The sequence below is a fragment of the Cherax quadricarinatus genome, chromosome 78 (assembly GCF_038502225.1).
Source record: "Cherax quadricarinatus isolate ZL_2023a chromosome 78, ASM3850222v1, whole genome shotgun sequence".
Classification (NCBI taxonomy): Eukaryota; Metazoa; Arthropoda; class Malacostraca; order Decapoda; family Parastacidae; genus Cherax; species Cherax quadricarinatus.
The window spans coordinates 1037090-1064688 of NC_091369.1; the positions used below are offsets into that span (position 1 = coordinate 1037090).

Consider the following 27599-nt stretch of genomic DNA (forward strand, 5'->3'; position numbering starts at 1 on the left):
TTTCAGGAGGCTATTGCATGTAGCATTTCAATATTCATGAAATTACACAAACTATGGTGCACATATGCTTAATATCAGGTTTTCATTTTTTAGGGGGGATTGTTGAGATTAAGTTGTAATTATTGAAGCTTGCTGGAAGTCCAAGCGAGGGCTTGGATTTCCAAGCAAGTGTACGTGAGCGTATTTGATAGGAGTGAATGGAGACAAATGGTTTTTTAATACTTGACATACTGTTGAAAGTGTGAGAAAAAGCAACATTTATGAAGGGATTCAGGGAAACCAGCAGGCTGGACTTTGCCTGGAGATGGGAAGTACAGTGTCTACACTCTGAAGGAGGGGTGTTAATATTGCAGTTTTATAACTGTAGTGTAAAGCACCCCTCTGACAAGACAGTGATGGGGTGAATGAAGAAAGTTTTTCTTTTTCGGGCCACCCCGCCTTGGTGGGAATCGGCCGATGTGTTAAAATAGCTAAGTTTCAATGCTTTCAGGTAATCTCAAAACAAATATTCAACCCACATTTTAGTACAAAAAGAGGGATCATTTATACTATAATTGGAAGTGCTCAACACACAGGGACTTATACAGCACATGGGGAATTAGGAAATCAGATTTGATCAAGGGAAGGGAAAGATAGGGCCATTCTTTTGGGTCAAGGATCCCTGAGGTAAGGAAAATAAATTTGATTACATTTCGAATCATTACGTATTAAACCTGTGGGAATTAGAGGCTGGGGTGGTAGATAATTAGGATTGATCTGAGGAAGGAGAGGGTAATTCCAGTTCCTTGGATCAAAAACCCTTTACCAACATCGGGACATATTATGTAATGGTAAAAGATGTTTGAATAAGGTTAATAGGATTTTGTGCTGTAGAGTATTTGCTTAATGTTCCACCCATTGGTTATAAGTTTAGGGTTAACCCTTTGACTATTTAGGTCGTATGTATACGCCTTACGAGCACTGTGTTTGATGTATATATACTCATAAATTCTAGCGGCTTCAAATCAAGCAGGAGAAAGCTGGTAGGCCCACATGTGAGAGAATGGGTCTGTGTGGTCAGTGTGCACCATCTAAAAAAAATCTTGCAGTAAGCAGTGCATAATGAGAAAAAAAAAAAACTCCTACCGTTTTTTTTTTTAATTAAAATGCCGACTTTGTGGTCTATTTTAGTATAGTATTTATGGTTGTATTCTCGTTTTCTTGGTCTCATTTAATAGAATGGAAAACATATTATAGAAAAAGAGGTAATTTTGATTGATTTTACTATGAAAAGAACCTTGAAATGGAGCTCAAAGTAGGGGAGTTGTTTGATTTTTGCCGATGGTCAAAAGTAAACAAATGATGTCATTTTCCAATAAATGTCCAAGTAGCCATTCTAATATGCAGTCATGAATGGGTTGACATTATTTATACAATTATTACAATATTGCAGTAGTCTGCATAACAGTAAATCTTCTATTTCTTGTTTGAATAAAAATTCAAAATAGAAAGCAAGAGTAATTTCAGAGGGGCCTGGAGACATGACTGATGAACAAAGAAAATGTTATTTTAGAGCCAGGAATGTCTGCATTGTTCATTCTGGACCCTATTTTGAAATTGTCATATTTTTTATTAATTTTCGTGAAATTGGCCAAATTGCAAATTTCTGACCACGTTATTGGGTAGTTGAAATTGGTAAATGGGCAGTTTCTTATACTCAATCGATAGAAAAAATGGAGTTCTAAAGAAATAGCTATGAGTTTGGTCGACTGGAACAATGGAATTAGCTGAAAATAGGGCTCAATGTGGGCGAAATCTCAGATTAGTAAATATTGCCGAGGCTGCTAACTTCGCGAGAGCGTAATTCCATCAGTTTTCCATCAAATTTCATTCTTTTGGTGTCATTACAATTGGGAAAAGATTCTATCATTTCATAAGAAAAAAACATTTTTTTTTTGTATATTTTGTGACACCAGGAGACACCTCAGGATTGGGGATTGTGACAGTCAAGGGGTTAAATATGCCATAAGGACTGTCAGAACACACAGCCTAGCTGTCTGTTCTGACTAGTTACTGGAATGGAGATGAAAAGTGCATTTTGGGAATTGGAGTGAGTTTAAGAGAACATGCATCTATTCACTGGCAGGCAGATGCATTTGAAAAGAATACAAAACCATCTGAAAAGCTTTAGAAAAATGTATTTAATGTTAACTGTTTATTCACTGTGAATACATTGGAGTTTTGTACTCTACACATTATTATAGGTCTGCATTTAAATTGCACGTTATGTTGGATAACAATGATGGCTTGAATGATCCTGATATTGAGGTAGTGTTTCAGGAAGTGCTCTTGTACATATGGCTTCAAGAACTCTCAAACATAACTGGGGAACAAATTTGCACAAAACATTACTGAACCAAGAGATTACTCTTTCTTCGAACTATTGTCTTTAATATTGCATGACAATTCTGGCATGTTACCCAACTTAAGGACTTTTGGAGTAAATCTTCAGGATTCTTATCAGTTCAAATTTGTAGTCCTGTTTGGCACCATTAACCCTTTAACTGTCCAAATATAGATCTACGTGTTTACTGCTATCACTCTGAATAGTTTAATTTTTTTTTTTTTTTAAGTACTAGCATTATCAAGATATGTGGCAAAGTCCTGCTGCTTGCAGATTTTTTTTGTTTTGATAATTACAATTTATAGTAATCTTGTGATAGAGGCAATCTTTGTTCTTACACACAGTGGAATCTGGTTTTTGATGACTTGTCAAAATTTTGTCCCAGTTTTCGTTCACCTTGGTTTTCATTGGTCTGCTGTACCGAATGTGTCCGCCTTCCCTCACCCACACAAAGCATCCCATGCGTTCTGAGTCAGTCTGGCTTTGTTTCTAGTCAAGTGAGTATTACTGTGTGTATCTGAAACATTTTGTAATCATTGTTTTTTGTGCTTGTTTGAGTGCGACTGCTAAATAAGCCACCATTGGGTTTTGGGGGAAGTCCTTTAGGGTTGGATGTGAAAGAGTTGGTGGATGACCACAGGGAAGAGCTAACCACTGAAGAGCTGCAACACCTTCAACTGGAACAGCAACAGATTGCAGCTGAGGAAATTGCTTCAGAGGAGGAGGAAGAGAGGGGAGAATGTGCCTTCTTCAGTGATTAAGGATGTGTGCAAAGTGGAGTGAGTTGCAAAGTTTTGTAGAGAAATATCACCCTAACAAAGCTGCTGCAACACGTTCAATGACGGTGCCTCATCCCATTTTAGGCAAATCTTAGAGATGCCAGAAACAGACCTCTCTGGACATTTTTTTTTTTTTTTTTTATGCGACAGGGGTCCAGTGCTAGTAAAAGACAAAGAAGAGAAGTAACCCCAGATAGGGACTTGATACTCGAAATCCTTATGGAGGGGGATTCCCCTTCCAGCCAATAACCGCTTCCTCCTCGGGTCTTCCATACGCCAACAAGTCTTCAATAAAGGTAAAAGTGATGTTGAATGTTCATTTATCCATTTTATTAGTCCTTTATATTTCTCATTGTTTTCTGTATGTAAAGCTATAGTTATTCTCTATAAAATGTATTTTTTGTTAATTTTTGGGTGTCTGGAACAGATTAATTGGATTTACATTATTTCTTATGGGAAATTTTGCTTCTGTTTTCGTCAGACTTTCTGGAATGAATTGATAACCGAGGTTCCACTGTATTAAGTAACCAGTCACAAACACATTGACAAGTGAACGTGTTCACCTTCCTCAGTCACGTACTATTATCTAGAAATTTTTTATATACAAATTTATAGGTCCCAGCAATGTCTTTAGAAGTGCTGGAGTATAAGAAACACCTTGAAGCAGTGCCAGAGTGGCACTTGAAATTATGGTGCCATCACTCAACACAGCTGCACCATCAACACTACCCCCTGTGAACCTTGGCATGTTTTCTATTTTTTTTTCTCACTGTTCCACCCACAAAAGTAACTGTCTTTGTCTATTGCTGTCTACCTACCTGTCTCTCTCATAGAGAGCCACTCATGAACCTGATCGTAAGCTAGATTTTCGAACAGGTATTACACAAATTGAAGAATCGTCATATCTGTACAAGTGGAAATGTACAACAAGCCAAAATGTGTACTACTTGCCACAGTAATGCTTATATGCCTTATATCTACAATCACAGTATAGCACTTAGGCTTTATTTGGGTTATCTTGGGTAATTTACACTATGAAAACTGTACTTGTGTGTATAGTTACTTAGTCCTTGATTCTATTAAAGGAATGCCTGTCATTCAAGCAATTATGTTGGCTTGGTATATATTTTTTGAAGGACAGGCATCCCTTGAACAGAATGATTACATTTAAGGCACAGGTACACATAAGTAGTTAGTGTATATTACCTCGGATCCTCCCCCCCCCCCCAAAAAAAAAAATGCTAAACTGTGCTTGTTGATACGAGGCATAAGCATAGTTGAGGTGAGTAATACACATTTTGGCCATGGTTGTATGTTTCCACTTGTGCAGATATGATGATTCTGCAACCTGTGTAGTACCTGTTCAAAAGTCTAGTTGACTATCGGGTTCATAAGCTAGGCTGGCCAGACACCCACCCACCCAGCCGAACATACATTGCAGAATACTTTCTCTTGGGGCATAGGTGATAGGACATCCTGGCAGGATGACTACCAGTGGTGTCAAAATTGAATGGATGTGGCACAAATGTTGCACATGGGTTATCTATTTTTTTTTTTTTTTATGTATGTCCTCAACCACTTGTGGCCACATACATCTTAGAGCTACTAAACTCTTGGTTAACATCACTTGCCTCCTAAAAGGAGTGTTAATATGACATAGCATTAGTGAATCCCTGTTTGCATTAGCTGGTGGTTCCAGGTATTTTTTTTTTTTTTAGTACTGTGCTCACTGAATATTAAGACCTATAATGCGAAATTTGAAGGTAGGAAAAATGGAACATAGATCTACATTTTGACAAAGGGTTAATATGGAAATAGGCCTTATCTATCAATAACAATGAAGGTTATCTTCACATTTATCAAGAAATAAATGGGAAAACACATAGTACATTTTCCAAAACCTTCCATTTTCAAGTTTCTGAATTGTGTAAAAGTTTTTCAAAGGCCAGTAAACCAATTTCTTAATATTTCATACTCTTACAACTGGGGCACATCTTGGGTGGACAGATGAACAAAAGCTCCAAGTTTCTTGAAACCTCGACTAAGAATAGAGTTAAAATTTCCACACGTAATCTCTGAGGAGCAACAGTACCATATGAACTGTATCCAAATCTTCAAGGGCTTGCCTGCAAAAGACAATATATGGTTAATCAAAGGTATAACTATGCACAGATATGTTGGATAAGCATGGTACACCCTGTATTTTAAAAATTACATATCTTAAGAACAGTTCCATACAGGAAGATGTCACACCTACAGCAGACTTGTATATCAAATTTCAGTACCCGATTAACCCTTTAAGGGAAGGTTTTTTTTTTTCTTCTTTAAACTTGCTTTCTGCAAATTCTTCAAACAACTACATTCCTCCCCCCACATGGCTTTTTACAGACCTGTCCACTCTGATAACTAATATAAATATTTTATTTGCAGGTTTCCAAGGTGCTAAACCAGTATTTAACAGAGGATCAGTATGCTGACTATGACCACTTCATCAAGATGAAGGCAAAGCTTATAATGGATGCAAGAGAAATAGACGACAAGATAAAGCTGGGGGAAGAACAGCAGCAGGCCTTACGAGAAACGATGTTTAAGAACCCGTGAACATGAGAGTAGTGGAAAGTGTCCAAATACACAGCTTTCATTTATATGTATGGTACTTTGAAATCTATCATGCCAAGTGTAGTGATTACACAAGTTGGTAATGAGTTATAAAATCATTTGAACATGATGAGGTTAGAATTCTGCATGGGACTAATGTACAATAACAAGAGTATAATTCTAAAGGCAACTGAAGATATGTCACTTAATATTCAGAATAAAAAAACTTTCCAAACTTTAGTGATACAAAGGATCATGCAGACAACTGAAGATAGTTTATACAGTATAGATTATGAACACGTTTTTATAAAAATCAGGTATTTTGTATTACTATAACAAGATAATGGCATAATATATTTTATATCTACTAAGCCAGTATTTCATTATATACAGAGTTGTAAAGTGATGTGGGATGAACCTTTCTGCTGGCATTTTATGAATGGCATCATATTTATGTTACTGTGACTTGTGATTTTTCAAATATTTATTTATGTGCGAAAGTTAAATGAGAGAATTGGATGCAGCACATAAAGAACTGTATATTGTAGCCAGAGTTTATATTTGAGGATACTAGCATTGGCGGCAGCAGCACTGTTGCTGTCTTGCAGAGCTAACATGAACATTTAGTGGGCACTTAAATTCTGCAAGAAATGGGCATAAATACAGTGTAATTTTGTTATTAAATATATTTACTCTTGAGGCTTATTTCTATTAAGTTAATATACTGGCAGTGCAATGAATATCAAGGCAGTATTTACTCAAAATACATTGAGTTTGCTGTTAACACAACTCTCCTTGCATCTTATGGATTCAAGGAAGAGTGTGAATTTGAACTAATTATGTCCTATAAGTAAAACACATATTGTATGCATGAAGAACACCTCGTACCATTTGGAAGAAAACCATCTTCTCATGGCATTTTATGATATTCATATAATGGCTTTTCTTGAGGGGTTTAGTTTGACTTCATGCTGTATTATGATTCCTTGTAATCTCTGTGTATACTGTTGATTCTGTGATGCTTTTTATGCTTGGTGTGTTTTGGTAATTTTTTCAGTTATATGAATAATTATTAAGGAAAGCTTGTACCCATGTACACACACAGCTGTGCTCATCTTTTATATACTATCAGCAGTCCTATCTTAACACTGTCGCTTTAACTACATAATAAGCCAAATGGTTTTGAAGGTTGGGCAACACAACCCATCATGGAATACTTCATTAGTCCATTATAATTTTACTGTTTATTAGTAAATATATCATGCCCCCACTGGCAGCTGGCCCACTAAATGAAGTCTGGACATTCAGGGTAGACCCAGCAAGAATTATTAGTGCCACATTGTACATATTAGTTGTTTAATGGATGCCAAAAGACCGTCCTGTTCCTTGATATCTATCTACTAACTTTAAAAGAAATTATTGGTTTTATACATTTAAGACTAGTTGCAAAGCAACAGTTCTGTTGTACAGTAGTGCTTGTTTATAATGTATGCCAAATTCTATCATTCTTCTACCTAGAAGAAATAAAAATGAGTATTATACCCGACTATTATTCCCTACCAGTATGTGCTAATCTCAAGAGGGCATGTCAAAGGTCATGCTTTTTTTTTCATCCTACCATGTCAGAATCAAAAGAATTTGCACTTTTCCAGAATTATCCCCTTCAAGTAGGGTATCCTGATGTAGGGAATTTTATTTACCCCCCACTCAGTCAAACCTGAGTGCCTTTTGTATAGTGTCTGAGGTAAAAACCCCTATGGGTTTATCACTTTCCCCCTAATTATAATTTCAAGTACACAATGAATCAAGCCACAATATCTCCACCCAAAAGTGAAGGTATCGTACTTAATACTGCCAGAACCTTAAAGCCCTTCAAGGATTCAATAAACCTTCGATTAAGACTTAGGAAAACATGACAATTCTGAAACAAAATCCACTGGTTACAGATAGCCATTATGATCATGGTAAAACACTCTTCTCTATCCACCACAATTGCAATTACTGGTCATCCATTTGTTTCCTTACCCCATAATCTTAAATATGCTCAACACCTACAACCACTGAATTTCAAGTTTCACAAAGCTAGTCCCTAATTTTACTTTCTTATTTATTATCACACTGGCCGATTCCCACCAAGGCAGGGTGGCCCGAAAAAGAAAAACTTTCACCATCATTCACTCCATCACTGTCTTGCCAGAAGGGTGCTTTACACTACAGTTTTTAAACTGCAACATTAACACCCCTCCTTCAGAGTGCAGGCACTGTACTTCCCATCTCCAGGACTCAAGTCCGGCCTGCCGGTTTCCCTGAATCCCTTCATAAATGTTACTTTGCTCACACTCCAACAGCACGTCAAGTATTAAAAACCATTTGTCTCCATTCACTCCTATCATTCTTCTCTCCATAATATTTACACACTTCTCTCTGCCTCCTGGCTGCAATGTTTGACCATAGCTTTGCATCCATACAAGTGTTGGCATCACTAAGTTACACTTCATTTTTCATTCATTACATCATGGGGAAACACTAAACCCGTAGGAGCCACACAGCTCCTAGAAAATGGGAGGTAATTAGGGTTGATACAAGGAAAAGGTAACTCCAACCTCAGGGCAAGAGCACTTCAGCAGTCTCAAAGAGCTTTGCATCCACTGTTATATCGATGAATGCCTCAACACCTACCTTTTTTTTTTTTTTTTTTACCTGCCATACTGATCCCATTCCCTCCAGGGAAGCTCTTCAAGGAACTGGACATGTTTTTGCCTTTTCTTAAATCTATCCTGATTTTTTCTCCAGTCATATGATCATGATCAACTATGAGTTTGGTGCTCCTCCCATGAATAAAAATAACCTTTGTTTACAAGTACACATGTACAATTTATACAGACCTACCTGATATCAATGAGACGTACTATAAAAAAAAAAAAAAACTCTATGCAGAGCATTTCAGGCAAATCAGGTTTTGTTCCTAGGATGTGACCTACACCAGTTGGCTAACACCCAGGTACCTATTTACTGCTAGGTGAACAGGGACAGCAGGTCTTAAGGAATTGCCCCAATGTTTCCACCCACAGACAATGTGTGAGGCGAGTGCACTAGCAACCAAGCAATGGGAGACCTCGTGAACGTTACAACTGATTCATCTTGTTATTTGCACACCCGCGCCCGCCCATACACTCTAATACTGCACCTAAATACTAGTCACTTGCTTAATCTGACACCCCTTAAGGAAACAAACACAAGGATACGGGCCAAAAAACTCAGCTTATGAAGATATTTTGACTTCACTGAGATTATGAATGTGAAAACTGCAAGATTTAATAATTTGACTGACATAGCCAACACCCAGATCCCTCACTAATTCCACAGCTGCAAACTGACAGAACTACAAAGGCAGCAAAATCATGACCCTGTCAAGGAAAACCTCAGGTGGGTACAATCAAAATTGTCCTACCCTCCTTTGGTTTCGATTTTCTTTTTGTCATGCAAGGCTGAATATCCACCAAAAGAGAACTAAAGCAGAGTTTTGCATCTTCTACTTTTAGAACCCAGATTAGTCTTGTGTACTGTCAGAATAAAAATTATAATCAACCCACTGGGTACGCAACAGTTAAGCCATTAACAGTAAACAATATGGGTCCAAGAACAGAGCTCTGAGAAATGCCACAGAGAAGAATCTGCTTCAAATGTGCCAGTAAGCCCACTGCAGTACATCTCCAATCTTTACATAACTACACTATATTGATGATATAATGATAATCAAGAGAGACTATATGCAAAACATCCTCAACATCAAGCCAACCATAAAATACACATTAGAGAAGGAGAGGGACAACCATCTACCATTTTTGAATGCCTTATACACAAGTAATGAAAGTATTGACTCTTAAATTTTTAAGGAAGCCCACCAATAAAGATCACCTCATTCACTTCTATTTACACCACGATGCCAGAACTAATGGGGTGTCACCACTGGTTTCTTCCTTAAGAGCCTTGGAGGATCTCTACCCATGCTTTCTCAAGGAGTGTGAATGTATCTTGCACATCTCTGTAAAGCTAGTATCCATCATACTTCATCTCTGATTGTAGAAAGTGCCCCCTACACATTAGATATAACAATGACAACATACATTGGATCTTCCATTAGGTACAAAATCCTTCTTTCTCCAGCACTCGTAGGCATCAATATTCAAGTAGAAACCACTTCCATGGCCATCCATCATCAAGTACCTGGCTAGACCAACCCATCAATATTTGAGAAACTAATACTGGTGTGTATAGGCTCCTATGTGGGGGATTCAATAAACATACATAAGGGAAACAAGCAAGATCATGGACCAACATGTTAAAGAACACACAAATGCCTGCAGCTATAATATAAACAATGCACGTGTCTAACACTGTAGCACACACATCACATCATGAAGTGGGAAGGAGCAGAACAGCTGATTGTGGAGAATGATTTACTAAGACACTGGTGCTGGAAGTCTCAATGACTAACTTCTAACACAATCACAAAAACTCAGGGAGTTTCAGTATCTCCAGTACTGTGGCCAAAGTGATTCTGCCCCACCAAAACACTGCCTTGGGTGACAAAAGAATGAGCACACATAGCAATGGGCTAATGTTAGGCACAGTCTTACCAATTTCAAACCTCACCAACTCATTTCTGACAAGTGACCCATTTTTCTGAGTTGCACCTGCCTCTCTCTGATAAAAAAAAATACTGTGGTTTTAGCTGCCTCTATTACGACTGATCAAGACATGTCTTTAGTGTACATATGTCTCATCAAAAACAACCCTAGCAACACATACTAGGCAGGTCTTACTGAAATCCAACCCTACTCACTTGTGTATCTGGCTAACCTATTTTTAAAGCTAAACCAATATTTTAATATTTTCCTATATCCTTTCTAAATCTAAATTTATTAATTTAAATCCATCATTTCAATTTCTCTCTTTTGCTATAATTAAAATTCCTAAAATTACGTTATCGTTTCTCAAAGCCATAACAATTTCATTTAAAAGAAGTCTTCCTTGGTCCCTATCCAAATTCAAGGATCAGTATATCACACCTAAAATCAACATTTTACTCTTCTAGAAATTCTTCCTATACAGACTTTGTATGTGTTCTTTCACTCTTTATACACATTTTTAAGCAGCAATTAAATTTCTCCTGTAGAAAAATAAAAATCCGAAACATTATCCATGGATGCAAAGAGTGTAGTGGTAACAATGCTCTTACATGGGTGTGAAGTATGGGTGGTGAATGTTGCAACAAGAAAAAGGCTGGCAGCAGTGGAGATGTCATGTCTGAAGGCAATGTGTGGTGTGAATATAGTGCAGAGAATCCATAACTTGGAGATTAGGAGGTGCAGGGTTTCTAAAAGTATTTTTCTAAAGGCAGAGGAGGGGCTGCTGAGGTGGTTTAAACACTTAGAGAGGATGGAACAGTGTAGATTGACTTAGAGGGCATACAAATCAGAAGTGGAAGGTTGGAGGGAGGGGGTAAAGGATGTTTTGTGTGTGAGGGGCTTGGACTTCCAGTAAGCATGTGTGTGCATGTTAGATATGAGCCAGTGGAGACAAATGGGTTTTATGACTTGACATGCTACTGGAGCATGATTCAGGGAAACCGGTTAGCCAGACTTAAGTCCTGTAGGTGAGAAGTATGGTGCCTGCGCTATGAAGGAGGCGTGCTGATATGTTGCAGTTTTTTTAACAGTAGCGTAGGAATGCCTCTGACAAGACAGTGACGGAGTGAATGATGATGAAAGTGTTTCTTTGTTTTTGGGCCACCCTGCCTTGGTGGGAAATGGCCGATGTGCTAACAACAAAAAATCTAAGAAATAATTCAAAATCAACAAACAGGAAACTAGAACATCTTTTAGGATGAAGATAGAAATCTATAGGCATAAAATAAATTAAAATATTCATATTAAGAGGTTAAAAAAAGCTAAAAGCTAAACAAGACTATGATATTAAAGTTGCAAAGTAATCAAAGACAAATCCGAAAGTTTTTCCAAGTACAGTACATAGAACAAAGATTAGAAAAATATTAGGTCCACTTAACACTCACTCTGGCCAGTTTACTGACAATGTGTCCCATTATTAATAATTAGGAAGAGTGCATTAACAAGCACTGGACAATATACACAATAGGAGAAGAGGTGAAGAAACTGCTTAGCGAGCTAGATACTGTTCTTCGAAGAGATGGAACCAGATGACTTTTGTCTGCAGGTTCCAAGATAAGAAGCAGAAATGTGTGAACTACTATTTGTGATCTTCAACACTGAAGTGAAACAGGGCAGCTGTTAGAGGTCTAATAAACAGTAAATGCTGACTTGATATTTAAAAAAGGGGACAAACAGGTAGCATTAAATTACAGGACAGTGTCACTGACATGCATAATATGTAAGGTTATGGAGAGTATTATCAAGAGAATAGTAGTGGAGCACCAGAAAGGAGCAGATACATAAACCAATAGACAGCATGGCCTTAAAGATGGTAAATCCTACATAAGTCAATAAACAGCACGGCTTTAAAGATGGTAAATCCTATCTCAAAAATCTACTAGAGTTCTATGACAAGGTAACAAAAGTTAGGCAGATGAGGGAGGGGTGGATTACATATTTTTGGACAAAGGTATTGAACACAGTTCTGTGCAAGAGACTGGGACAAAAGCTACAGAAGCAGGCAAGAATAAAAAGAAAAGGACTACAGTGGATCAAGGAATATTTAAAGGGAGGGAAGCAATGCATTATTGTCCAAGAAGAGATGTTGGAATGGGCAAGTGTGATGAGTTGGGTTCCACAAAAGTCAGTAGTAAGATCAGTAGTTTGTGTACATAACAGAAGAAATAGTCATGCATTATGAGTGGATTTACTGAAATAGAGAACATTAAGGGTGTCTCAAATCTGAAATATCAGTACAGTTGTCCATACAAATCCACAGAGGATTACATTCCTAGATGTCCTATGAAACTTGAATACAAAGTTATAACTGCATAAAAAAAATTTGGATTTGGGTTCATTTTATTTTAGAGACTAAATCTCTCATTAATACTGATTTTTACAAGAAATCTTATTGCAGTATTCCATTCAGGGATCATAAACCTATAAAAGCATATTTTTCACCACAAATAAGCAAATTAAGTTGTAATATGTATGGTAGCACAGTGAGTAAGCAAAGGCAAAGTTCAAATCTGTGTACACATCATGTATGGTGTGAAGATGGGCTGGAAAAGCACTGGTTTGGTAATAAAGAGTTACAACTGAGGGAGGTAAACTGCCAAATAGAATTACAGAGCAGAGTATTATAACTTTAAAAATAGGTTAGTTAAAATACATGAGTGGGAACAGGCAGGTGAGCAGACCCTGCCTTAAACAGGACAGTAGCCTATTTCTGGCCCTTGTTTCTGGTTACCAGCTAAGGATTTCAGGGACTATCACACTCACGACCGTATCTCAGAATTGACTTCCTCAATAAGATAGGAAATATATTAGAAATAAAAAAAAAAAACTACAGTAAAGCATTAACACACAGGAAAGTACAGTGGACCCCCGCATACCGGATGCACCGCATACCGTACAATCCGCATACCGGACGCTTTGATCGCAAAAATTTTGCCTCACATACCGCCCAAAAACCCGCTCAACGCCCTTCGTCCGAGACGCGTCCAATGTGCGGCCTGAGCCACGCTCACATGTTCTGCCGGTGGCATTGTTTACCAGCCAGCCTCCGCGGTAACATCCAAGCATACAATCGGAACATTTCGTATTATTACAGTGTTTTTGGTGATTTTTTCTGGAAAGTAAGTGACCATGGGCCCCAAGAAAGCTTCTAGTGCCAACCCTACAGCAATAAGGGTGAGAATTACTATGGAGATGAAGAAAAAGATCATTGATAAGTATGAAAGTGGAGTGCGTGTCTCCGAGCTGGCCAGGTTATATAATAAACCCCAATCAACCATCGCTACTATTGGTGGTACAGCTGCTGCTGCTGCTGTACCACCGTCAGCTGCTGCTGCACTGTCAGCTGCTGCTGCTGTACCACCGTCAGCTGCTGCTGCTGCTGCTGTACCACCGTCAGCTGCTGCTGCACTGTCAGCTGCTGCTGCTGTACCACCGTCAGCTGCTGCTGCTGCTGCTGTACCACCGTCAGCTGCTGCTGCTGCTGTAGTACCGTCTGCTGCTGCTGTAGCATCATATGCTGCTGCTATAGCATCGTCTGCTGCTGCTGTAGCATCGTCTGCTGCTGCTGTAGTATCGTCTGCTGCTGCTGTAGCATCGTCTGTTGCTGCTGTAGCATCGTCTGTTGCTGCTGTACCACCGTCAGCTGCTGCTGCTGCTGTAGCATCGTCTGTTGCTGCTGCTGCTGTAGCATCGTCTGCTGCTGCTGTAACATCGTCAGTTGCTGCTGTAGCATCGTCTGCTGCTGCTGTAGCATCGTCTGTTGCTGCTGTAGCATCGTCTGTTGCTGCTGTACCACCATCAGCTGCTGCTGCTGCTGTAGCATCGTCTGCTGCTGCTGCTGTAGCATCGTCTGCTACTGCTGTAACATCGTCAGTTGCTGCTGTAGCATCGTCTGCTGCTGCTGTAGCATCGTCTGTTGCTGCTGTAGCATCGTCTGTTGCTGCTGTACCACCGTCAGCTGCTGTACCACCGTTGTTGGTGTGGCTTATTGAGAATACCAAGAAACAATTAACCCCAGAGGATTTGCCACCCAGGATAACCCAAAAAAGTCAGTGTCATCGAAGACTGTCTAACTTATTTCCATTGGGGTCCTTAATCTTGTCTCCCAGGATGCAACCCACACCAGTCGACTAACACCCAGGTGAACAGGGAAAATGCCTGGAACTAGTGCTCATATTGGTGAATTTAGAGCCAGCAAAGGTTGGTTTGAGAGATTTAAGAATCGTAGTGGCATACACAGTGTGATAAGGCCTGTTCTGGAAGAAAATACCAAACAGGACCTACAGTACTCAGGAGGAAAAGGCACTCCCAGGACACAGTGTCTCATCAGTCATTGCTGCATCTTCAATAAAGGTAAGTGTCATTTATTCTTCATTTAGTAGAGTAGTACATGCACAATATATATTGTGCATGTACTACTCTACTATTGTGCATGTATCCTTCTCATTGTGTGTAGGAAAATGTATATTTCATGTGGTAAAAATTTTTTTTCATACTTTTGGGTGTCTTGCACGGATTAATTTGATTTCCATTATTTCTTATGGGGAAAATTCATTCGCATACCGAACATTTCGCATAACAGCCAGCCCTCTTGCACGGATTAAGGTCGCTATGTGGGGGTCCACTGTATATAGTAGTAGCACACTAAATGTAAGTACTGTACAGGTTTGTAAGATTTATTTTCCATCTTATGTGTACACAAGATAGAAGGAAAAGATCAGCAAACTTGTAAAAGCATTGTTTGGCAGGGATGTATTTCACATTCACATGGCAGGATGACAGTCAAAGTCAAAGATTTATTTCCACATAATACAATGTTTCTACAGAGATGGGTGACATTTGATTGTGTATGCAGAAAGTCCATAGCTACGTAGAGCATTTCAGGCAAGTTTAAGCCTAACTGCAGACTATAATGGCAATAATTATTATTTGCTTATGTTTATGGCTATTAAAGGTATACAAACAACAAATTAAGGTGTTGCAAGCATAGCAGACAACTTTTTCTTTAAAGTTGAATTATGATTATAAGTAGTGAGGATATGAACATATAGTTTTTAACATATTTATAACTGAAAGAATTGTTTAGCATATTTAACACATTTTTAAAACCTTAGTAACCTACATCTTTGGATGGTTGGTATCTGCCAACCTACTCTTTGGTTACTGAACACACACATACTTAATTGTCTAATAGAATTATCTTCTGTTATACAGCATCTCCTCACTTAACGACGGAGTTCAGTTCCTAATACAACGGTAAATGAATTCGTTGCTAAACGCGGAGCATACCATAATGGCAGTGGGTTTAAGTCAACCATCTTTGATATTACTTTAATATCACCCTTGCTGGTGCTTTCAACTGAGTGCAGCACCAGGGCCTCTTGGCAAAACTGCAAGCACTGGGAATTGTAGGCTCTATGCTATGTCTCCTCAGTGATTACCTTCATGGTAGATCTCTAAGGGAATCTAATGGAATCAACAAGACATCCTATTGGGGCAAGTGTTCCACAAGGAAGTGTGCTGGGACCATTGTTATGGAGTGTATACTTCAATGACCTTCTTCATCTCATCCCAGAATCCCATGCATATAAAGATGACTGTACTCTGACATTTACTTATCCAAGAGAAGAAATGCCAGCTGCTCTAAGCTACATCACCAGCTAAGAGCTATATCAGCTTGGGGAAACTGATGGCAAGTAACATTTGCACCTGAGAAAACACAAATGATAATGGTCTTTAGGCACCATGATGGTAATGCCAGTGAAGTAGTAAGTATGAATGGGAGTGTGTCGGTACCTGGCGAAGAAGTTGATATCCTTGGGGTGAAATCTGACTTCAAACTGACCATTTAGAACCATGCTGTAAGTCTTGCAAACAAGGCAGCCAGTTTCCTTGAAGTACCTGCTATTCATTGTTCACCCATTAGTAAAATGGGTACCTGGGTGTTAGTCGACTGGTGGGGGTTGCATCCTGGGACAAAATTAACCTAATTTGCCTGAAATGCTCTGCATAACAAGGGGCTTATTAGGTAGTGGTATGTCATTGATGTCAGATAGGCCTGTATACCTTGTACATGTACAGTGGACCCCCGCATAACGATCACCTCCGAATGCGACCAATTATGTAAGTGTATTTATGTAAGTGCTTTTGTACGTGTATGTTTGGGGGTCTGAAATGGACTTATCTACTTCACAATATTCCTTATGGGAACAAATTTGGTCAGTACTGGCACCTGAACATACTTCTGGAGTGAAAAAATATCGTTAACCGGGGGTCCACTGTACTTGTAGAAATAAAGATTATTATTATTATTATTATTAATGGGATATTAACCAAGAAATGAGAGAGTGGGTGAGATGTTATCAACAAATTTTGTTGAAAATAAGAAAAAGTTTTGGAGTGAGATTAACAAGTTAAGGAAGCCTAGAGAACAAATGGATTTGTCAGTTAAAAATAGGAGAGGAGAGTTATTAAATGGAGAGTTAGAGGTATTGGGAAGATGGAGGGAATATTTTGAGGAATTGTTAAATGTTGATGAAGATAGGGAAGCTGTGATTTCGTGTATAGGGCAAGGAGGAATAACATCTTGTAGGAGTGAGAAGAGCCAGTTGTGAGTGTGGGGGAAGTTCGTGAGGCAGTAGGTAAAATGAAAGGGGGTAAGGCAGCCGGGATTGATGGGATAAAGATAGAAATGTTAAAAGCAGGTGGGGATATAGTTTTGGAGTGGTTGGTGCAATTATTTAACCCTTTCAGGGTCCAAGGCCCAAATCTGGAGTCACGCACCAGTGTCCAAGAATTTAAAAAAAAAAAATTGTTATTTTTTCTTATGAAATTGACGAAATTATGCTCTCGCGAATTTTGATGTGTCAGCGATATTTACGAATCGGCGATTTTGCCGACTTTGACTCCCATTTTAGGCCAATTACATTATTCCAGTCAACCAAATTCTTAGCTATTTCACTAGTATTACTTCTATTCTATCGATTGAGCACAAGAAATCGCCAAGTCAACTGTTTCAACTACAAAATAAAGTGATCGGAAATTGTTAATTTGGCCAATTTAACACAAAGTTCAAAATATTCCAATTTCAAAATAGGGTCCAGAATAAACAATGTAGGCATTCCTGGCACTAAACTAACATTTCCTCTGTTCATTAGTTATGTTTTGAGGCTTTACAAATAAATTCCATTTTGATTTTTTATTCACATAATGAATTTTTATTCACACCAAAAAATAGAAGATTTACTGTTATGCAATACTGTAATAATTGTATAAATATCATCACCATATTTGTGAATGTATATTAGACCCACCAGCTGACGTGTATTAGACGTGTGAGGTCGTTTGTTTACTCTTGAATATCGGCAAAAATTTAACATTTCTGCTACTTTGAGCTCAGTTTCAAGCCATTTCCAGTGCTAAAACCAATCAAAATCATCTCTATTTCTGTAATATGTCTTCCATTCTATCAAATGAGACCAAGAAATCGCAAATACAACTATAAAAAACATACGAAAAAACACTGCAAAGTTGCTGTTTTAATCGAAAAATCATGATTTCATTTTTTTTCTCTCATTATACACAGTGTGCTGCAGGATCTGTTTTATGTGGTGCACACATACCACATAGATGTATTCTCTCATATCTAGGCCCAAATGTACCACTCACAGTTTATCAGAGTGAGCTGAGCTCATGGCGTAGATCTACGGTTTGGACCCTGAACGTAAAGCCGTAGATCTACGGGACGGACCCTGAAAGGGTTAATAAATGTATGGAAGAGGGTAAGGTACCTAGGGATTGGCAGAGAGCATGCATAGTTCCTTTATATAAAGGCAAAGGGGACAAAAGAGAGTGCAAAAATTATAGGGGGATAAGTCTGTTGAGTATACCTGGTAAAGTGTATGGTAGAGTTATTATTGAAAGAATTAAGAGTAAGACGGAGAATAGGATAGCAGATGAACAAGGAGGCTTTAGGAAAGGTAAGGGGTGTGTGGACCAGGTGTTTACAGTGAAACATATAAGTGAACAGTATTTAGATAAGGCTAAAGAGGTCTTTGTGGCATTTATAGATTTGGAAAAGGTGTATGACAGGGTGGATAGGGGGGCAATGTGGCAGATGTTGCAGGTGTATGGTGTAGGAGGTAGGTTACTGAAAGCAGTGAAGAGTTTTTACGAGGATAGTGAGGCTCAAGTTAGAGTATGTAGGAAAGAGGGAAATTATTTCCCAGTAAAAGTAGGCCTTAAACAAGTATGTGTGATGTCACCGTGGTTGTTTAATATATTTATAGATGGGGTTGTAAGAGAAGTAAATGCGAGGGTCTTGGCAAGAGGCGTGGAGTTAAAAGATAAAGAATCACACATAAAGTGGGAGTTGTCACAGTTGCTCTTTGCTGATGACACTGTGCTCTTGGGAGATTCTGAAGAGAAGTTGCAGAGATTGGTGGATGAATTTGGTAGGGTGTGCAAAAGAAGAAAATTAAAAGTGAATACAGGAAAGAGTAAGGTTATGAGGATAACAAAAAGATTAGGTGATGAAAGATTGGATATCAGATTGGAGGGAGAGAGTATGGAGGAGGTGAATGTATTCAGATATTTGGGAGTGGACGTTTCAGCGGATGGGTCTATGAAAGATGAGGTGAATCATAGAATTGATGAGGGGAAAAGGGTGAGTGGTGCACTTAGGAGTCTGTGGAAACAAAGAACTTTGTCCTTGGAGGCAAAGAGGGGAATGTATGAGAGTATAGTTTTACCAACGCTCTTATATGGGTGTGAAGCATGGGTGATGAATGTTGCAGCGAGGAGAAGGCTGGAGGCAGTGATGTCGTGTCTGAGGGCAATGTGTGGTTTGAATATAATGCAGAGAATTCATAGTTTGGAAGTTAGGAGGAGGTGCGGGATTACCAAAACTGTTGTCCAGAGGGCTGAGGAAGGGTTGTTGAGGTGGTTCGGACATGTAGAGAGAATGGAGCGAAACAGAGTGACTTCAAGAGTGTATCAGTCTGTAGTGGAAGGAAGGCAGGGTAGGGATCAGCCTAGGAAAGGTTGGAGGGAGGGGGTAAAGGAGGTTTTGTGTGCGAGGGGCTTGGACTTCCAGCAGGCATGCGTGAGCGTGTTTGATAGGAGTGAATGGAGACAAATGGTTTTTAATACTTGACGTGCTGTTGGAGTGTGAGCAAAGTAACATTTATGAAGGGGTTCAGAGATAAGTACATGAGTGGGAGGGGTTGGATTTGAGTGGGACTTGCACATAAGAGCTTATTTCTTGGGTAGCATTGAAAATTGGGTTGATCAAATGTTTGTTAGTGGGATGAATTGTAAAGGACCTGCCTAGTATGGGCCAACAGGCCTGCTGCAGTGTTCCTCCTTTATGTTCTTATGTTAAACCGGTAGGCCGGACTTGAGTCCTGGAGATGGGAAGTACAGTGCCTGCACTCTGAAGGAGGGGTGTTAATGTTGCAGTTTAAAAACTGTAGTGTAAAGCACCCTTCTGGCAAGACAGTGATGGAGTGAATGATGGTGAAAGTTTTTCTTTTTCGGGCCACCCTGCCTTGGTGGGAATCGGCCAGTGTGATAATAAAATAAAATAATTAACCAAGAATAACTCAACAAAGCCAAACCGAGGACCTCCCCTAGAATGTGACCCACAACATCCAACTAACTTAGACAAATTTACTGCTAGCTGAACATGCCCTATTATGTATTGCAATACCTGGGATTCATATTGCATTGATATTACAGATACAGTATCACACTGCATAACTATGGGCTTTGCATGTATGACACAACATGTGTTTAATCATTATTATACATTCTAATATAATAATAATAAATAATATACAGCCTCTCCTCACTTAACGACAGAATTTCATTGCTAAGGCTACATTAGTAAATGAATTCGTCGCTAAGTGAGGAGCATACTATAATGGTAGTGGGTCTGTGTCGACCATCTTTCATATTGTTTTAATGTCACCTTTGCACCATTTATAACATTTCTGGTACATTTTTAAATGTTTATACAATAGTGTACTGTACTATATTGTAATAAACAGAATAAAGGAAATCAGTTCTAATATACATGTATAGTGGTACCCTGACTTACGAGTTTAATTCGTTCTGTGACCCAGCTCATAACTCAATTTGCTTGTATATCAAATCAATTTTCCTCACTGAAATTAATTGAAATGCCATTAATCCATTCCAGCCCCTAAAAAACACCCCCATTTTTTTGTTGTGGATTTTTATACAAGAAAAATGCATTTATAAATAAATGATTTTTGCCTTTTTTGCCAAGCCCCAGCAATATTTTAGAAATGCTGGAGGATATATGAAACTCCTTGAAGCAAGGTGTAAGATGAGTGTCACTCCACTGCCAGTGGAGTGACACTAGTGGAGTGACATCTGACGATCGTGCACTGCCTTGGCTTTATTTTTCACTGTTACACATAAACATGTATCTGTTTCTGTCTATTTGTCTAGCTCTGTCTATGTTTATCTTTGTCTCTGCTTATCTGTCTTTCTGTCTGCCTGTGTTTCTGTCTTCCTGTCTCTCTATTTGTCTCTGTCTCAGAGAGAGAGCTGCTCATAAACCAACAGGTATTACACATGATGCAGAGTCAGTCACGTCTGATTCCCGAACAAGTGAAAATGTGTATTACTTGCCAGTCATGCTTATTATGCCTTATATCTACAAGCATAGTATAGCACTTTGGGTTATCCTAGGTAATTTACACTATGTATAACTGTATCTGTGTGTACCTGCGAGATACAGACAGATATAGACTGAGACAGACACAGGCAGAGATAGAGACAGATAGATATAGACAGAGACAGATAATACAGACAGACAGAAGGAGATAGAGACAGCCAAAGCAAATCAGCCAGCTAGCCAGCCAGCCTCCCACCCACCCAACCAGCCAGCCTGCCGAACATGTATTACATATTCCAGAATTGTTTCTCTCCACTTAGGGCATACATTATAGAACATTCTGGCAGGATGACACTACCAGTGGTATCAAAATTGAAAGGATGTTACACATTGGTTATTTTCGAGGTCTTTTATATTTCCTCTCTCCTGAGATTGGTGGCATATCTGAAGGTCGCTCATAACTTGGATTTTGGCTTGCAACTCACAGCAAAAAAATTGACTGAGTGACAGCTTGTAACTCGGAAAACTCGTAAGTTGGGGCACTTGTAAGTCAAGGTACCACTGTACATTATTTAGGTATGCATACTGGTCAGAGAGCCTGTCATAAGTCTGAGTCGTCAGTAAACGAGTACGTCACTAAGTGAAGAGAGGTTGTATAGCACAGTAAACCCATATAACAGAGTAATGGGGTGAGTGGGTGGACCATAATGAAAATTGTAGTGGATAGAGAAGAGATTGTTTTAGCCATGATTGTAACAACAATGGACAATTCTACAACCAACGGACTCTGTCCAGCATTTCCAAATCGATTAACTCAATGGATTTTGTTGTGTATTTCTTAAGTTTGTTATATGGAGGATTTACTGTACTTGTAATTTACCTGTAGTTACTTTTAGAAGTCACCACCTGCAAGGTCCACTCTCAGAGTGGACCACCTGGATGCTGTCCTCAGTCCATCATATGCACGACAGCCCGGCTGATCAGGAACTGATTTAAGGAATCTGTCAATTTCCCTCTTAAAAATAACCTGGGGTCTGTTTGTAATCCCCATTATGAATAAAGAAAGGGTGTTGAAGAGTGATGGTCTCTGTACACTTACTGAGTGCTCTCAATATATTCATTACTCAACTGTTCTTCAATGGAGATATGATGCACTATCTGTTAAGCCTCTTGTGGTTTATATGTAGTGATTTTGGTTTACAGATTTAGGACCAATCCCTCCAGGTGTAGCTTATCATGTATCTTTCTTGCCTACATTCTAAGCATCAGTTTGAAGGATTTTTGGTACTGCCAGTAATTTAAGCACATGACTGAGTTTAAACAAGCTGTGAAGGTTCTCTATACATTTTCCAGTTCTGCAATTTTCCCTGCCTTGGGGACCCATTAAGACATCAATAATCAAACCTAGAAAGAACAAGTGATCTAAAGTGTCGTCACTGGCTTGGCATCTCTTGTTTTCAAAGTCCTCGTTATCCAACTTATCAATTTCCTTACATCTGTGATGATGACACAACTGTGCTCCTTTAACATGAGATTGTCTAACATTATCACTCTCACTTGTACAGTGATTTTAGTTTGTGCAGGTCATACAGCTGCTTCTTCTTTCAACAAACTGCCTGTATCCCACTGAGGCAGTGGGATACAGGAGAAGGGGTTAATAGCCCCTTGCTCCCAGCATTTTAGTCGCCTCTTATGACACGCATGTCTTACAGAGGAAGAACTCTGTTCTGCTAGAACTAGTAAGAAAAATAAAAGAAAACCCAGAGGGGTGTGTATATATATGCTGGTACATGCATGTGTAGTGTGACCTAAGTGTAAGTATAAGTAGCAAGATGTACCTCTGAAGCCTTGCATGTTTATGAGACAAAAAGAGACATCAGCAATCCTACCATCATGTAAAACAATTATGTACAGGCTTCCGTCTTACACTCGCTTGGCAGGATGGTAGTACCTATCTGGGCGGTTGCTGTCTACCAACCTACTACGTACCTATATACAGGTATACTTGGAGAGGGCTTTGGGGGTCAATGCCCCTGCGGCCCGGTCTGAGACCAGGCCTCGTTGTGGATCAGGGTCTGATCAACCAGGCTGTTACTGCTGGCCGCATGAAAACTGACGTATGAACCACAACCTAGCTGGTCAGGTACTGATTTTAGGTGCCTGTTCAAGGGTCTATTGGTAATCCCCTTTATTTATGCTGGGAAGCAGTTGAGCAGTCTTGGGCTCTGGACACTTATTGTGCTGTCTCTCAGTGTACTCGTTCTTTGTTAAACTCAAGAATACTTATCAGATTCCTTGTTTGCAAGACTTAAGTCCAGCAAGTAGTTTCCTGTAGTTTGTGGCTTGATTAGGCAATGCTCTCACCTCATACACTGTATAACATTGGTTTAATCCCTGGCAAGGGTGGACACACTGGGCATGTCTCCTTACACCTGCTAACCCTGTACACCTAGCTGTAAGTAGGTGCAGTACTTGGGTGTTAGCTGACTGGTGTGGGTGGCATCTTGGACTGACAAGACTGAAGGACCACAACAGTAAGTTTATTTAGCTACTGGTACACATAAGTACAATTATCATACATAGTGTAACTTACCTAGGATAACCCTAAAAAGACAAGACAGTCCTCAATGATGAACTGACTTTCTTGGGTTAATGTGGGTGGCTAACCCTCTGGGTTAAAAATCCCAACAAATCATATCTTAAAAAAGAACTGCTGGACTGGGTGAATATTATTTAGGTCTGCTGGCATGCTGATTAAACACCTGTGCTGCAAGTTTACAGCTCTAGAACATTCATGTACAGTGGTACCCCGAGTTTAGGCCATAATTCGTTCCAGAAGGCTGTTCAAGAGCCGTTACCGAACAAATTTGTCCACACAAGGAACAATGTAAATTAGATTGGTCTGTTTCAGACCCCCAAAAATACACTTACAAAAGCACTTACAACAATACACTTAAATAATTGTTCGAGTTGGGAGCTGTTTGAAACTTGGGGTACCACTGTACCTATTATTTTAAGCTAATCCTCTCTTTAATGTTAATGTAACTAACTCAGTTTACCTTATTGCAACTGATTTTTACACAGTTGAATTACTTAACTGTTGTAACTTTTAAGATTTAAGTAATAAGATTTACAAGGAGCCAATGGAAATGATTCACTTTGACTATTTTTGGGTTATCCTAAGTAATTTACAGATATGTATGATAATTGTACTTATGTGTACCTGTGCCTAAATTACCCTAGGATAACCCAAAAAGCCACACACAGTGACTTATTTCCATTGGGGTCCTTGGAAAAAAACTAATACAAAATTTATGAAAGTCAGATTATTTAGGTACAATTACACAATTTTAAATTATGTATTATAAATGACTTACATGTTAAGATGCATGTACATTACCCAAAATAAACTGGGCCACGGTGCCCTGTGGCATGGTGGCAAAAGCTCTCGCTTCACACGGCGAGGGTCCGGGTTCGATTCCCTGCAAAGGGGTGGAAACATTCAACGTGTTTCCTTACACCGGTTGTCTATGTTCACCCATCAGTATAAAATAGGTACCTGGGTGTTAGTGGACTGGTGTGGGTCGCATCCTGGGACAAAACTGACCTAATTTGCGGGAAATGCTCTACATAACAAGCGGCTTTCTATATAGTAGTATGTCATTGATGTCAGTTATGGTCTTTATACCTTGTACATGTACTTGTAGTAAATAAAGATATTATTATTATTATTAAAAACAAACTGACTTCCACTGAGGTCAAATTTCCATTAGGCTCCATCAGCGGCATCAAGACACCCACGTGTATTATATTCAAGAGGGAGAGTTAAACTCGTATGGGTCATACAACACCCGGGAATGAGAGATAATCATCGGTAAGAAACAACACAGCTCTACTTCCTCGCAGCAAGAACCCTTCACCTACACCAAGAAGTCCTCCCAGAGAGCAAATATTCTAGCTAAAACTCGTGTAATATACAATGTCACATGTGCTTACCTGACCTAACATGGAGTAATTAGTGTGTACTTAAAGACTTACCTTCACAAATACTACAAAAGTACAGAATTATTAAGATAAGTACAAAATAATACTGACCTTCACCCTCAGGAAGCTTGGTACAGCACCGAGGCTCAACTATTAACATTATTCTTTAATAATCAAAATTAACCTGTTGGAAATTTTTATTAGGGAAATAAGTGCTTAAATTATGTATAATTAGTTTTTGACACTATAAAGTGGTAATTATTTATTTTGTGTATATTTTAAATGGTAAAAAAAAAAAATTCAAACTTTTTTGGGGATCGGATTTTTTGCACATAATACATTCTTGTTTTATAAATGTAATTGTTATTATTTAATATTACGAATTTTGCTGAGAATTAAAGTAATAAACATTTCAGCACTTAGGGACATGTTTATTTAATTATTTATTAAATATATCACGCTTAAATTTATGAAATACATAGATCAATTGATACCTTAAACATAATAATAATAATAATAATAATAATAATAATAATAATAATAATAATAATAAAAATAAAAAAATAATAATAAAAATAATAATAATAATAATAATAATAATAATAATAATAATAATAATAATAATAATAATAATAATAATAATAATAACAGAAGTTTATTTCAGCATAATACAATGTTTGTACAAGATAAATAACATTTACGTAAACATAAGAACATAAGAACGAAGGAACACTGCAGAAGGCCTACTGGCCCATGCGAGGCAGGTCCAAGTCTCCTACCGGCTTAAGCCAATGCACCCAACCTAGTCAGGTCAGGTCACATTGACTTAAGGGAGGAACACGGCAACCGACCTGGTAGCACAAGCTATCAGGTCTAACTCACACCCACCCACATCTACTCATGTATTTATCCAACCTATTTTTAAAGCTACACAACGTTCTGGCCTCTATAACTGTACTCGGGAGTTTGTTCCACTCATCCACAACTCTATTACCAAACCAGTACTTTCCTATATCCTTCCTGAATCTGAAAGTCACTATATATGTAGAACATTTCAGACAAACTTAAGTCTAATTTAATAACAAAATGAGTAATTTAATTCACAGTCACTTGGGTGAGTGTAGATACAAATATAAATATTTATAATGAATACAAGAGACCTGAATATTGTGTTAGTTCATGATATATGGTTTTAACTAATACGATATTCAGTTACCTTGTATTTATTGTAAATTCCTGAATTTATAGATTATTGTTATTACCTTCTTATTCTTAAGATTTTAAACTACAGTCAGACAACATCCTAGTTCATCATAAATAAATATGTATAAAACCTATACGTAAATTTGTTCAGTATCATGAACATCGGTAAATTATTATAATCAATATATAATTACTCTTAATAGCTGTAATCATCTCAAATGTAATGTTAATTATTCCATTGTGTCCACCTGAGGTTAATAATCAAAACTGTAATTCTTCTCTACCAAACTTATTAAAGCTATATATCAGGAACTAATAGAATAATAAATTTTCTTGTATTGACTGTAAATCAATGGCTCACCTAATCACCTAAGACTAACTTAAGATTAATAAAGCAATAACAGTGTAAAATTGTACATACAATTTTACACTGTTATTGTCTTAAGTAAGTAAGCTTGCCCGAAATGCTCTGCATATATAGGAGCTTTCTGCATGCACATGTAATGTTATTTATTCTCTTTTGTACAGCCACTGTATCATGCTGAAATAAAATATATTATTATTATATATATTATTCATTATAACGCTAAAATTTATACTTAGGCTCACTCCAGTGAATGTATGTATAACGAACGTATTAGAATTATTGTATTAATATACCGTATATTGGTATAGTGTTATGATTTATTAAAATAAAATATTTTTTTATTTGTGGAAATATTTTCTTTGTCAATTATTAAGTAAATAACGATTATGGTGAGTTACCGCTAAATCTGTCGTCTGCTTGTGCTGGTGACATATTTAGCGAAGAATAATTTCGCTGGGCAGTTTGGGGCTCATTTTTTGTGTGTTGTACTCCATATTAAGCTATCAAATTGTGTTTATTGTGTTGTATAGGCTCTAGAGAGCAAGTAAATCTAGATATAAGGGTAAATGTTCTCAAGGGCTTTCTCACGGGTGTGTTGTATAGGATCTAGTCTAGTGAGAGTCAGTTGTAAAGTGTCTGAAGGTGAGGGAGGACGTGTTGCTGCCTCTCCGTCTTGTCAATTCACTCGTACATCTCTATCTGTTTCCAGTATGAGTACCCCGAAGAAAATATGTATCATTGGTTCGGGAAATTGGTAAGTTGTCTTCGTAGTTCTTGCTCGTGTTCTGCATGGCTTGTGAGAGGGTTTTAATGTAGTACCTTCAGCTTAGGTAAGTAGTGTTAATTTATGAATGATTTCTACTGTATCCTACAGATAGTAATTAAATAATATATTGCAAGGATCCCGATGAAAATAGGTCACTGATTTTTTTGTGGGGGGGGGGGTCGA

The 27599-nt window shown here is 38.3% G+C and overlaps 2 protein-coding genes and 1 long non-coding RNA gene across 7 annotated transcripts in view; 2 read left to right on the plus strand and 1 right to left on the minus strand.

The window, feature by feature from the left end:
- LOC128701528 (protein Shroom) overlaps nt 1-7299 on the plus strand; it is a 942770-nt gene extending 935471 nt beyond the window's left edge. For all 5 annotated transcript variants that reach the window (XM_053795246.2, XM_053795245.2, XM_070101538.1 and 2 more), the window contains one exon: nt 5593-7299. In XM_053795246.2, the coding sequence (XP_053651221.1) occupies nt 5593-5763 (171 nt within the window). In that variant the 3' untranslated portion in view covers nt 5764-7299. The remainder of the gene's footprint in view (nt 1-5592) is intronic.
- Nucleotides 1-25265, minus strand: LOC128701529 (uncharacterized). Its single transcript, XR_008408942.2, has 2 exons — nt 25192-25265; nt 1-5288 (listed from the first exon to the last, which is right to left on the minus strand). It is a non-coding gene; the product is annotated as an uncharacterized lncRNA (long non-coding RNA).
- A 1826-nt stretch (nt 25266-27091) lies between these two features.
- The window catches only part of Gpdh1 (Glycerol-3-phosphate dehydrogenase 1), a gene marked incomplete in the record, with an annotated part of 72076 nt that continues 71568 nt past the window's right edge, over nt 27092-27599 (plus strand). Inside the window, 1 exon segment of the mRNA XM_053795250.2 lies at nt 27092-27404. Coding sequence (XP_053651225.1) covers nt 27217-27404 — 188 coding nt within the window.